This window comes from Falco biarmicus, chromosome 4, assembly GCF_023638135.1.
Source record: "Falco biarmicus isolate bFalBia1 chromosome 4, bFalBia1.pri, whole genome shotgun sequence".
Lineage (NCBI taxonomy): Eukaryota > Metazoa > Chordata > Aves > Falconiformes > Falconidae > Falco > Falco biarmicus.
Window position 1 is genome coordinate 984,650 of NC_079291.1, and position 12,655 is coordinate 997,304.

At 40.0% G+C, this 12,655-nt stretch overlaps 1 protein-coding gene across 1 annotated transcript in view; it reads left to right on the forward strand.

Moving 5' to 3' along the window:
- Positions 1–12,655, forward strand: part of DNAH11 (dynein axonemal heavy chain 11) — a 132,245-nt gene that overhangs the window by 69,743 nt on the left and 49,847 nt on the right. Inside the window, 5 exon segments of the mRNA XM_056338457.1 lie at positions 2,717–2,876; positions 4,148–4,162; positions 4,861–5,011; positions 12,112–12,242; positions 12,401–12,509. Of these exon segments, the coding sequence (XP_056194432.1) occupies positions 2,717–2,876; positions 4,148–4,162; positions 4,861–5,011; positions 12,112–12,242; positions 12,401–12,509 (566 nt within the window).

The following is a 12,655-nucleotide window of genomic DNA, read 5'->3' on the forward strand; positions in this document are numbered from 1 at the left end:
CCTCTTCTGTTTCAGTACTCAAATTGCTAAACTTAATTTTCAAAGGGCACAAGAAAATAACACTGTGCAGTAGTTCTGAAATCTATGTACTAAGCTTAAAGAACTTACAAAAGTGCCTTTGCTCTAAAACATGATCTATAATATTTTAAAATAATGTCTCTGTCTCCAAATTCAACATGACAGGCAGTCCAGTCTCTTTTCCTTACTTTCAGTTGGCGTCACATATCAGCACTGAGCACTGATTAAACGAATCAGAACTGTTTAATCCATCCATCTGAAAATAACAGCAATGTACATCTCTGCCATCTCCTTTGAGTATTTTGCTGCTGCTGCCTTGTACGCTGCTCCTCTGCTGCTTAGCACCAAACAGCTCACGCTGTTAAGCATACCAAGGATAAATTCATTATGCTCTTTATTTTATCGTACTCCAAAGTGTTTTACAACATGTAGTACAGCAAAGAAGCAGCCTGAAGTAACATTTTTGTCTTCTCCCTCTGCCGCTTAAACTTCCCACTGCCCACCCCCACACACTTCCCAGTTACCTCTTTCTTCAGACAGATGCTGGCTTGGTTTTATTCTCAGTTTTGGTAACTGCCTGCGGGATGCGTTCCAGTTCAATGTCACCAGTCTTTTTTCCTCTTTGCTTGGCATGTTTCAGCTAGCTCAATTTAACTGCAAAGATTTATCAATAATTTATCAATTTGGTATCAATTGCTATTTTACATCCTGAGGAGAGTTACGGGGAGAATGCAGGCAAAACTCCCATCTAAACTCTTTTTGTAGCTTGCATTGGTTTTGGCTGGGTTTTTTGCATGCTTAACAGTCAGTCAGCCAAGGACTAGATAGAGAGAGTGCATAAAAATGAACAGACTTCACCCTTATATTTTCTTTCAGATTGTATATAGGCTTATTGCTCAGTCTTCTTTAGGACTATTGAATGGATTTGATTTGTACCAGCTTAATCTTAATTATTGGCTTCAAACTACTTTATGGTTTCTAGCGGACTGCGGTTATATCAGATTATTTTTTAATGTATCAAGTCTTCTTTGTTTGCTTTTTTTTAATAAAGAAGGCTACATTAGCAATAATAATTTCCTTTGCCTACAACCCTGAATGGGCATATATTGAAAAGTACAATGTAGTATTAAAAGAAAAAACCCAAACCCAAACTGGAGATAAATGAATGGCAGAATAAATAATTTATGCTAATGAAATTACTGCAATTAGTAGTTCCACAATGACCCTTTTAAAAGCCACAGCTGTTAATGTCAGGAAGTGCTGTCACTGCTGACCTTATCATAAGAGAAAGTGACAAATTGAAAATGCAGGGAAGACCAAGCCTCAAAGAGGTCTGTTCGGGAACGATTAGTGTTTTCTGAAAACCAGTGTGAATTACAACCAGCTGCTCTCTGGCTCGGCGTGTCTCCCATGCTGTGCCATTTTGTTAAGCTCGATAACAATAGTTATTTTGCCCCATTGAGACAAGTTGTCTCGGGCCACTTCCAGCTCTACCGGAACCCACTTCTCCCCTCACGGATTTACAAATAAAACTGTTGTTAGAGGGCTTTTCAGGGCCGCCGAGTAGAGACCTCTCATAAGGATCATGTGTAAGGAGGTTGTCTTTTGCTAGGAAGAGGTGTACTGCAGGGTGCATGTGTGCCACACACAATGGAAAAAGGAGAAAAAGGCTGAAACGCATTTCAGTCGGAAGCCAAGCACTGCGCAAATCTGCATAAAATATCCATTCCTGCTGACTAGCCTTGCTTTTAGAAATACTTTTTTAAAGAGAAATTTATGCTGGCTTGGCCTCAACTAATGATGTCCTGATTTTTTTTATTTGTAAAGCAATTAAATTCTGCTTTCCCTAAATGCAGATCATTCTTTATTTGGTTCTTGGTTTAATTTCTGTTTTTGTAATCATAGGTGAAATAGGTATTCTTCTAAACTAGCTTTTAAAAGTCACAAGAAAATAATGAGGTTCTTACTGAGAAAAATGGCAAGTGTTTCTGCATCAACCTGATTGTAATATTAATGATGTAGGCTTAAAACATTTAACTGCAGCAACAGCCACTCTTGAGCAATTTTCCCAAAGTTCCCTAAGCATTATTGACAATGCTTTGGTAAATTATGTGTGACTTTCCTAAGAGTTGGTGTAGCTCATTTAATTCATATTAATTGATTTTTAGGCTTCCCTTGATTAATTGAACTGCGTTTGTCTTGTACAGAATGCAATAAATAATCATTAAAATGAGGGAGATGTGACTCCACAAATTATAAAGTTTAACTTTGCTAGAAGTCATAGAGGACAAAATAGAAGTTACTTACAGTGATGGTGTTAAATAGGTTTTCTTAATATTTCCCTGTTAATTTTGCATACAGTACTCTTGCTTGGACATGTATATGCATATATTCTAGCAATATAGGTAGCTAGGATCTTTTAAAACAAAGAAAAATGAATTTTGGCGGTTCCTTATTTCACCTTTATCATGGGGAAGTATACTGTAATTCAAAGTAGGGTAGTAGTATCTTGTATTTGCTAGGTCAGTTTTCAAAAAATTTGGAAAACGGACTTTTGAGTTTCAGTCCAGGAACAACCTCTCTTCTTGCTGTGCGAGGTAAAGACAAGCATTTTACCTTTGCATTTTGCTCAGAAATACATGACAAATGACCATCTGGAGCTGTTTTAAATATGCCTAGCCTGTTTTGCTTATCATAGAGTATGTCAAAAGAGTTTTCCAGTCTCAGAGCTGCATTTCTTCCCTGTGATGAGACAGAAGCCCCATGCAGTGGTGTGTGGAACCCAGCACAGCCCCCTGGGGCCACAGACCGCTCTGGAATCCTTTCTGCAGCATGCTGAGATCTACTCGGAGCCGGAGGTACACTTTGTGTTTTGATGCCTGGGTGGCACGTAGGGAAGTGTGTCAACTGTCACAGATTAGAGTGACTCTAAACTCCATTTAATTACCTGATACTGGAAACTGGGGTTTGTTTCTTTGCTTCACGTAGAAGCTCTTTGAGTTCTTTACCTGTCTTTGGAATGAAGGGTCCATCCATTTGAGCAAGGACAATGTCTGGGGGGGAGTGATGGTGCCACAGTACAAGTGTGGGAGGGGAAGCAAGTGCCACAGTAAAAGATAAACCATGGAGAGAGAAGATGCAGTTCTGTACCTGGAGATTTTGTGTGCGGCCAGTGACCAGCTGAGGGGTAATAAAAGCAGGAGGAACAAGTGTAGAGCCTTTCCATCAGCTCTTGTCACCTCCTTGTGGGGCTGGTGGCACTTAGCCCCCTGTCAGTGCTTCCGCCTGCAGTTCATTTGTGGCTGGTCAGTCCACAAAGACAGAAGGGAGGGGAAACTGCTTTGGAGCTTTCCCCCCGCACACACACACGTGTTCCCTAATCCCTTTTGCAAATGCTGAAGACAAGCCGTAATCCATTACATAATCCATAATTAAAAATAAAAAGTATGTGGTTTTATAAAAAAGTGCAAATTAAATACTTGGCTGCAGTCTTTGCATAAAGTTGCATCTTGGTGCTACTGCGTGAGATAAATAATGGGAGCTGGCTGGCTTTTTCCCACTTTGCTAGCTGAAGACCTGCAAAAATAAATGGTCGACAGAAAAGGGTGACTGCTATTTTTAAAGTCTCTTTTTAATAAGTTATCCCATGCTTCATTATTAAAATTAATTTTTAAAATTATTAAAATACTCTTTTTTTTTTCTCTCTCTGAATTCTCATTTGATGATGACCGAAAGATAATTTGACAATTTCAAGTGCTGCATGCTGTGCTAGCAGACAAACCAAAGCTCCTATCTAGCCAGGTGCTTGAACACTGAGCCATTTTTATGGAGCTCTATGCAAGTACATCAAATGCAGCACCGTTTGGTTTTTTCTATAAAGAAAAAGACATAAAAGTCTTAAATAAATTGAAAAATAAAGCGAGTGGAGAGATCTGGGATCTTTACAGTCATGTGTTACAAGTCAGTATCACAGCTTTGTCTTCTCATTTCAAAACGGTCAGATTTTTAAAAGATAGATTTTGTAAGTTTTATAAGATTTCAGGAGCCCACCAAACAAGAAGAGCCCTCAGGATCTTCCATGTGATGAAAGTTTAAGCCCTCAGATTTGTCTTCCTCTTTGTCTTATCAGCCATATCCAAATCAGGTTAGTAAGAGCCTCCTCTGGTTAAAATACAGCCTTTTATAATGAATAGCTGCCAGACAAAATGCATGGAGGGATGGGGGGGGGGGTGGGGGGGGTGGGTAACCCCCAAACCCCCCGGTATCTGAAACAAGTCATTTGTACTTGGAAAGATATTGTCGCTGGATATTTTGAGATGTGTTTCTAGCCTGGCAGGCAATAAATTGCTATTTCAGCAAACCAACAGGTAGTCTTTGTTCATCAGGCTCTGAGTCTATCTTAACCTTTCAGCAAACCTCTACTGGAATTAGCTGCTCGGAGTGATTACTAAGCATTTGCCATAATTTCCTTTTGCTTTTATATTTGCGTCTTTGCTAGGTGCTGCAGGTGGGCCTTGTACCACTGAGACACCTGGTCACAAACACAACCTCAGCAGCTGGACAGACAATCTGAGCATCTCGGGGGAGCTGTGGGGCCTCTGGTGGGAGCAGTTATGCTGTTCTTATTAAATTCTTCATGTCAACAGAATTATGTGAGCTACAAACAGGATCTACCAAAGGAAACAAAATAAAAAAGGAAAAGACAGCACTTCCAGTACTGAGACCCATGAAACGTGAATTTTATTTTCAGTTCAGATTTTTGGGGCTCATGTGGTATAATCATTCCAGAACCATACCTAATGACCCATGCTCCTGAATAACGCATTACCTTTTGCCCTGTAGGTACAAGAGCTAAAATCCAAACTTGCTTCTCAAGAGGTAGAACTGCAACTGAGAAATCAAGATGCTGAAGCTTTAATTGCTAAGATAGAGTTTCAGACTGAGAAAGTGAGCCAAGAAAAGGCCATTGCAGATGCCGAGGAGTGAAAGGTTGGTCTAATTCCCCTATTTAGTGCTGTTGAGCTATATTTAGCAGAAAATAAACCTTTTTAGGTGAGCAGTTTTGAACAACTTCCTCTCCAGGGAGCATAAAGTCTAAAGAATTATTATACTTACACATGTAACGGCATTTCACACTGTGATTACCACTTGACCTTTCTTTACATTATGCCTTTTCCCAACCTTTTAGCTGTTTTAATGAGATGAAAGAACAATAAATACTGAGCTCATTCAAGCATTTAATGGATGTGGATCTTGAGAATCAGACCTGTTTGTAATACGGTAAAGGTCAGAGAGTCATCTCTGAGCACTTCAGGTTTCTAAAGGCTTTGAGGCTCTAGGTAAATTGAACAACTCAATTGATACAGAAGTTCATTCCAGTATCTTGCAATATTACAAGGTGCAAACCTTGACTTTCAAGATTATAATAGCATTCCTAATAATATGTGTCATCAGTGCTGAATCTCCTTCTTTTTGCTCTCAGTTCAGCCTATTAACATTAGTTATCAACATCCATGTTGGAAATATAGAAGTTTGCATGCATTAGTCCTCACCACAGGCTGAACAGAAATGCATAATTTCATCTGGACTCTTAAGATTTTCATCTACTGTTACAAGCTCAGTTTTTAAAATAAAACACCAGCAGTATGGAATGCTATAAACTGAAGTTCCTCTGCCTGTAAAGTCCAAAGAGCTGATTCAGCTCTGGTGTTTTGCTGTGAAAACTGATATACGTTGTGTCATTTATCAATCTCGCAGAGAGAAATTTTTAATTGACTTGTCATAGTTGTTAATGCCTGATTGTGAGCTAAGGAAACTTCAGGTGCCAAAAACTTTGTAAACAGTTTTCAGATACTGATCAACAGGGAAGACTATGCTGTGAGCAATCAAAATGGTCTTTCATTCTCTTCTGTTTAGTTTCTTAAAAAAATATTATTATTAGGTGATATTTAATAGTTTTCTAATGACCTTGTATCTCATCCTGATTTTATTGAGGGAAAGGTGATTTTTGATGCTGAAATAAATGAAGCCTGGATGAGGACCTTTATGTTTCTCTGGTTTATGCTAATTATGGACTTCAGCCTTTTGCTTATCCATATCTTACACAGGACTTAAAAATTGCTATGAATTTTGAAGTCCAAATAGTGCAATTAATTAAACTTGCACAAATTGGATCCAACAGCTCAACATCCTACCAACCACTTTTCAGTGGTGCTTTTCCTGTATTAGTTCCATATGCTTCTGATGGATTTGGATGATGAAAATACACCCTTAACACAATTCTAATCAGCTCATTAAGCAACTAGGTGAAACACACAGAGTGATTATTGTGGGATAATCACATCTTTGGGCCACTTTGTTTCAGGGATGAAGTTCAGCACATGACGCTAATGATTACTGTACTCCCCTGTTCATTGCTTTATTGCACTTCTGAAATGTTTTCATTGGAAACAAAAGTGTCATTTTGTGCTACGTTGGTCTAGAACTATTTCATAAAGTGGATGGTAGTTTCTAAATATTAATCTTCTATAATTATTGTTACAAAAAAAAAAAAATCCAGCAAATGAGAATACATCTTCCAGGTAAGTAATTTGTGAATACTGTTCATAATGGATAAAAATTAGTCACCCTTTAAAAAATTATTTTGGCTTTCTGTTCTATAGATTTCAGACTGGAGTTTATAAGAGTGTTTTGAGTTTTACAACAGTAAGCCATTGGGAGGTATTGCCTTAGAATGAAGCACTACTTAAGAAAAGGTGAAGAGTGGAAGTCACTTTAGATCAGACTCATCAGGAAAAGTGGGGTCAGCCTGGATGCCCCATAAATGCAGCAGAGCTACGTATCTGTGTAGTAATCAACAAAGGTCTGACTATGAACATGACTGCTGAGGTTTTAAAATAGTAGGCAGTAATACCGCTGTCACTTTACTGGCCATTTGCGTGCTCTGAATGATGCCAGCCAGAGTGGGTTACAGATGCAGATGGATATGCCATTGCCTTTTAAAATGGGACCTACCCCTTCAAAGGAAGAAAACATGCAGAGCATAGTGTAGGTATATGGGTGATAGTGATACCGCCTGACGAGTAGGAGCGAGGATGGATCCAGATTGACTAGCTTTTTTGATTTACCTTCCTCAGCTACAGTGCATTCTTTATTTGCATGGTATATTTGAGCCACTCTACTCATGGTCTGATTCTAAGGGCTCACTGCTTCCAGCTTTTCTAACAATTTAACCATCCGTGAAGAGCTCTGTACCGTAGAAGTTATTGATGTAAAGGGGACTAAACTTCTGAAGACAGTAATTAAAAGCTCCTTCGTCTCTTTGTGAGAGGAAGTAGATTTAAGAAATACTGTCCTAAGGCTTATCTGCAACCTGCTTTATTTAATTTTTCCTCCCTTAAAAAAGAAAATCATCCTGTCCTGTATTTTCTTTGGGCATCAGCAAGCAAAGAATAACTAAGCATAAGAAAAAAAGAGACAGAACTCGTGTGACTTAAATTAGCTGTTTGTTTTAATGGAAAATATTGTCACACTGGAAGCACTATGTATGGTAAATTTAATACTTTTTCGCCTGGTTATATCCTTAAAAACTATAACAGAAGGAATGTTTGGCTGTTACAAACTTTTTGCTTCAAGTTAATTTCAGTAACAGGTCTCAAACCATGATAGAGAAAATATAAACTAAACCAAAACTGCAACTGTATGTACAGTATTTAATTTAAAAAATATGTTGTGGCTAAGATGCTGACCAATAAACATTGGGGATTTCGTTCTCCAAGCTACATCACAAGGGATGGGGGAAATACTAACTTTTATTAGTAACTCATCATTTGTAATGTAATGCATATAGGTTTTTAGTCTTTGTTATTTCCAGGGACAGTGTCTATCCGTGTCCCGTGTAATAAATGTGTACATGAAAAGTGCCCCCAACAATTGTAGAAACACGTTTTGTAAGGATATTAAGTTCTTACAGAAGCTTGTTACTGCCAATGCATACTGCTTGATCCACGTATTACCATCTTGATCACTGTAGTATCCTCTTTCTCTGTAATTAGATTTTGTTTAAGCAAGACCTGACAGAAGATGAGCCTGTGAGATGAGCATGAGGTACAAGGATAAAGATGAACCAAATGTAACTTAAGTTCAGCCCCAGGTAATGTGTTCTTAAAAACGTGTATGATAATCTTCCAAATATGCAGTTGCAGATGATACAGAACACCCTCCAGGGCTACTTTACCAAATAAGCTGCACCAATGAAATCATAATCGGCTTTTAAACAGATAATTAAATAATTGCAGAAAAATTTGTGAAGGTGCTCAGCTTTCACTTAAAACTGCTGCTAGCTGATATAAGGTCACTGATCTAAGCCACTGTTAAACCGAAATAAGCATTTTGACAAATCTGTTTGATCTCCAAACCTGAAATTAAGTACGGTGTTTTCATATAGGATACTTCCTTTTCTCCTGTTCTCACCCTTATTGAGACCTATGGTTTCAGACTTGGAACTGAAGAATTAAAAGAAAGAGGCAAATTTACCAAAAGATGGAGGCTGGTTTGACAAATCTGATACATTTACATATACCCCAAAGATGCAGTGGATGTTTTGCTGGTTAGGGAAATCCCCAGTGTGTCACTAGAACTGACCATCGGCTCCCTGGTATTTTCTCTGATTTTCTAAAGGGGAGCCCTTTAAAGAGGAAAAATGAGGGAGTGAGGGGGGAAAAAAGGTCATGGCTCTCAACATCTTAGTGAAAAATCTTCACTTTCTCTCTGCCGTCTCTTGTTTAGCTCCAGCTTCTGCATTTGAACATAGATCATGAAATGTTTGCAACTTACCTGCTGAAATGGCATAAGCTATTGAGTTCTCTCCTGCGTCCAGTAACTCCTCGGAAGTAAGAGACTGCCCTAATATTCCCCAGCTTTTTTTGTACAGATACTTTACCGGGTCTCCTGCCCTGCTTTGCTAAATCTGTCACCTTTGCATCCCACAGTATTACACAGAGTCCTAAACTCAGGAGTCCTAAGTTCTTGTATGTCTCAGACAGTGATCTCCAGGTTTCTGTTGGCAACCAGGAGCATTCGCTACCTGATGTCTTCACCAGCTTACAGGCTCCTTTTTTGAAAAGCATCCATGCAGATAGGTGGTATTTCACATGCATACAGACATGCTTGATCATGGTCTGGTGGATTGGTTCGTGTCCTAGAAGGACAGTCTTCATACTAGCTGTTGTTCATCAAGAGATATTAAAAGCTTATCTAGAATACTGAAATACATATTACCCTTATAGTTCCTGTCTTTTATGTCCTTAGATAACAAGATGGCAAAGAAAACATTAATTGCAGTATTTCATGTTGTAGTGTCCTACACCGGAAAGAAACTGGGCATCACACAAAATCTGTTAATCCGGTATCCATTTGAAAAATTTATGTAGTCTATTTTAGTCTCACGGAAAGGAACAGAAATTGCATAAAGCTGTTGTTGCATGGCCGTTGCACAACATTGTGGTGGTAGTGTGCTGTCCCTTGTTACCCTGGAGGAGAGGAGGCTGTGCTAAGCAATAGTTGGTTGATTAACCTGAGAGGTTTAGTCTTACGAATGCTGAACTAGTCTTTGAGAGACCCATATTCCATATTCCTTTCACCATCAACCTGGTGAGTGCTACCAAAATTGTGTGGAAGTGCCATATTCTTTGGTAAGCCAAAGGTAAAACGTTTTTTTCATCAGGTTAACTGCAAGTATATTTAACATGATAATAAGGCAAAGTCATTGAGGCCAGAATCAGAGTACCCTATGAAGAAGAGAATTTGAAAAATGAATTATTTCAAGTATAAACCATTTTTATCAGATAAAGCATCAGTACCAATTTCTTACTTTTCAGTTTGCAAAACTGAGTGGCAGAGGATGATGGAGAATATCCAGTTGTTGTAGACACCTAGATATTCTTTATGATGATACAGACATTTGTCCATAAATATAAACAAAAATGGTTTCTGGTACACCAATCCAAAACTATTCTGTTTCTTCTTCACCTCTTTTAAATTCTCAGTGTGTTTTCTGCACAAAAGGGTTAGTCAGCTGGTTTCCACCTCCTGTCTTGCACTACTGTCCTTAAAAAAGGCAGAGCAACATGCAGGGATGCTTTGTGATTCAGAGCAGCAGGGAATAAAGGAACTTCGCGTACCAAGTTTTCTTTCTGGAGCAATGAAAATAAATGTGACCTAGCTACCCAGAGGTTAAACTACTGCTTTAGTAGAAATATCAGATACAATATGAGGTCATAAAGTCACCGAGATGCCTGTTAACTTGAAATGATTGTAGGTAGCTGATTTGCCAGCACACCCCTCTGTCTCCAGCTCTATATCCTATTATCCTCAGTATGTCCAAGGCTTCACTCCTGAGCAGCTGCGTGTGCTAGCCAGCATAGAGCATATAGGAGCTTTACTGAAGCAAGCAGTGGTGACTGCCTTCTGGAAGTTCTGGCACTGCAAAACTCAGCTGTCATTGAGGGTCCAGCCCACCCACTCTTAGAATCTTGGAATCATAGAATGGTTTGGGTTGGAAGGGACCTTTAAAAGTCATCTAGCCCACCTTCCCTGCAATGAGCAGGGACATCTTCAACTAGATCACGTTGCTCAGAGCCCTGTCTGATCTGACCTTAAATGTTCCCAGTGATGGGGCATCTACCACTTCTCCTGGCAACCAGTTCCAGTGTTTCACCACCCTCATCATAAAAAATTTCTTTCTTGTACCTATTCTGAATCTCCCCTCTTTTAGTTTGAAATTATTATCCCTTGTCCTGTCTCAACAGGAGTCTGTCCCCATCTTTCTTATAAGCCCCCTTCAAGTATTGAAAGGCCACTGTAAGGTCTCCCTGGAGCCTTCTCTGCTCCAGGCTGAACAACCCCAGCTCTCTCAGCCTTTCCTCATAGGAGAAGTGCTCCAGCCCTCTGATGGTTTTTGTGGCCCTCCTTTGGACTTGCTCCAACAGGTCCATGTCTTTCCTGTGCTGAGGACTCAGAGCTGGATGCAGTACTCATGAGAGTGGAGCAGAGGGGTAGAATCACCTCCCTTGACCTGCTGGCCAAGCTTCTTTTTATGCAGCCCAGGGTATGGTTGGCTTTCTGGGCTGAGAGCATACATTGCCAGCTCCTGTCTGGTTTTTCATCTACCAGTACCTGCAAGTCCTCCTCTGCAGGGCCGCTCTCTGTCACTTCATCCCCCAGCCTGTGTTGATACTGGAGGTTGCCTCAACCCAGGTGCAGGATCTTGTACCTGGCCATGTTGAACCTCAGGAGGTTCACATGGGCACACTTCTCAAGCTTGTCAAGGTCTCTCTGGATGATATCCTCTCCCTTAGTTGTGTCAACTGCACCCTCAGCTTGGTGTAATCGCAAATTTGCTGAGGGTGCCCTTGATCCCGCTGTGTCACTGATGAAGATATTTAACAGTACTGGTCCCAATACGGACCCTTGAGGGACACCACTTGTCACTGATCTCCATCTGGGCCCTGAGCCTGTGGATGTAACTATCTAGTCAATTCCTTATCCACCAAACAGTCCACCCATCAAATCCCTATCTCTTGAATTCCGAGAGGAATGTTGTGGGGGACATGTTAAAGGCCTTACAGAATTCCAAATAGATGACAGCCATAGCTCTTGCCTTGTCCACTGGTGTAGTCACTCCCTCGTAGAAGGCCACTGAGTTGGTGAGGCAGGACTTGCCCTTGGTAAAGCCACACTGCCTGTCTCAAATCACCTCCCTGTCCTCCATGTGCCTTAGAGTAGCTTCTAGAAGTATCTGTTCCATGATCTTCCCGGGCATAGAGGTGAGGCAGACTCTTCTGCAGTGTGATGATATAAACAGGAGACGTTAGTCCTCACCATGCAGAACAGATGGACTCTAGAGCCAAGCACAAACCCACTTGAGTGTCAGAGTTCTAGAGGTCTTTTTTATGCATGACATAAAATAATGGGGTTAAAAATCTTTGTGTATACAGACATTACACTGCAAGTGTGAATGCTTAAGGAACTCTGATTTGATTTACAGCCTTATTTTTCAACGTAAATCTTAAGAGTCATTGTTTTAATATGTAGTAGCAATCTGAGGAGACATATATCTGAGACAGGAGGAGTGTGCAGACGACTTGCTGAAAGCTGTACCTGCTCTTGTTGGCGCTACAGCAGCCTTAGGCATGTTTAATAAAGTAAAGATCAATCAGTTCGATGTCTGCAAAAAAAAAGAATTGTTTATCATTCAAATAGTTCAGGCTTACTAAATGGTCATTCCAGTGCTCAGCTGCCAAACACAATCAAATTTCCATCTCTTCTCTGGGCAGCGTGCTCCAAAGCAACAGGTGAGCAACTGCTGTACCTGACCTGACAGCCACCAATGGCTGTAATCAATGTTATTTCTGCAGTAATGGTTTTACTGGTATATAAAGGGAAATTGCCCAAAGACTGAAGCTGGAAAGCCGCAAAAGGCTTTATGGGAAAGCTAATGATGAATGGGACATCATATAATATCTGAGAGAGAAAAAGAACAGTTAAATATGAGAGCTAGAGAAAGAGAAACTAAATTGCAACTTCATTTTCTTACAGTTTGTATTTAGGGGCGTAAGATAACGTCCCTGAGTTCTTC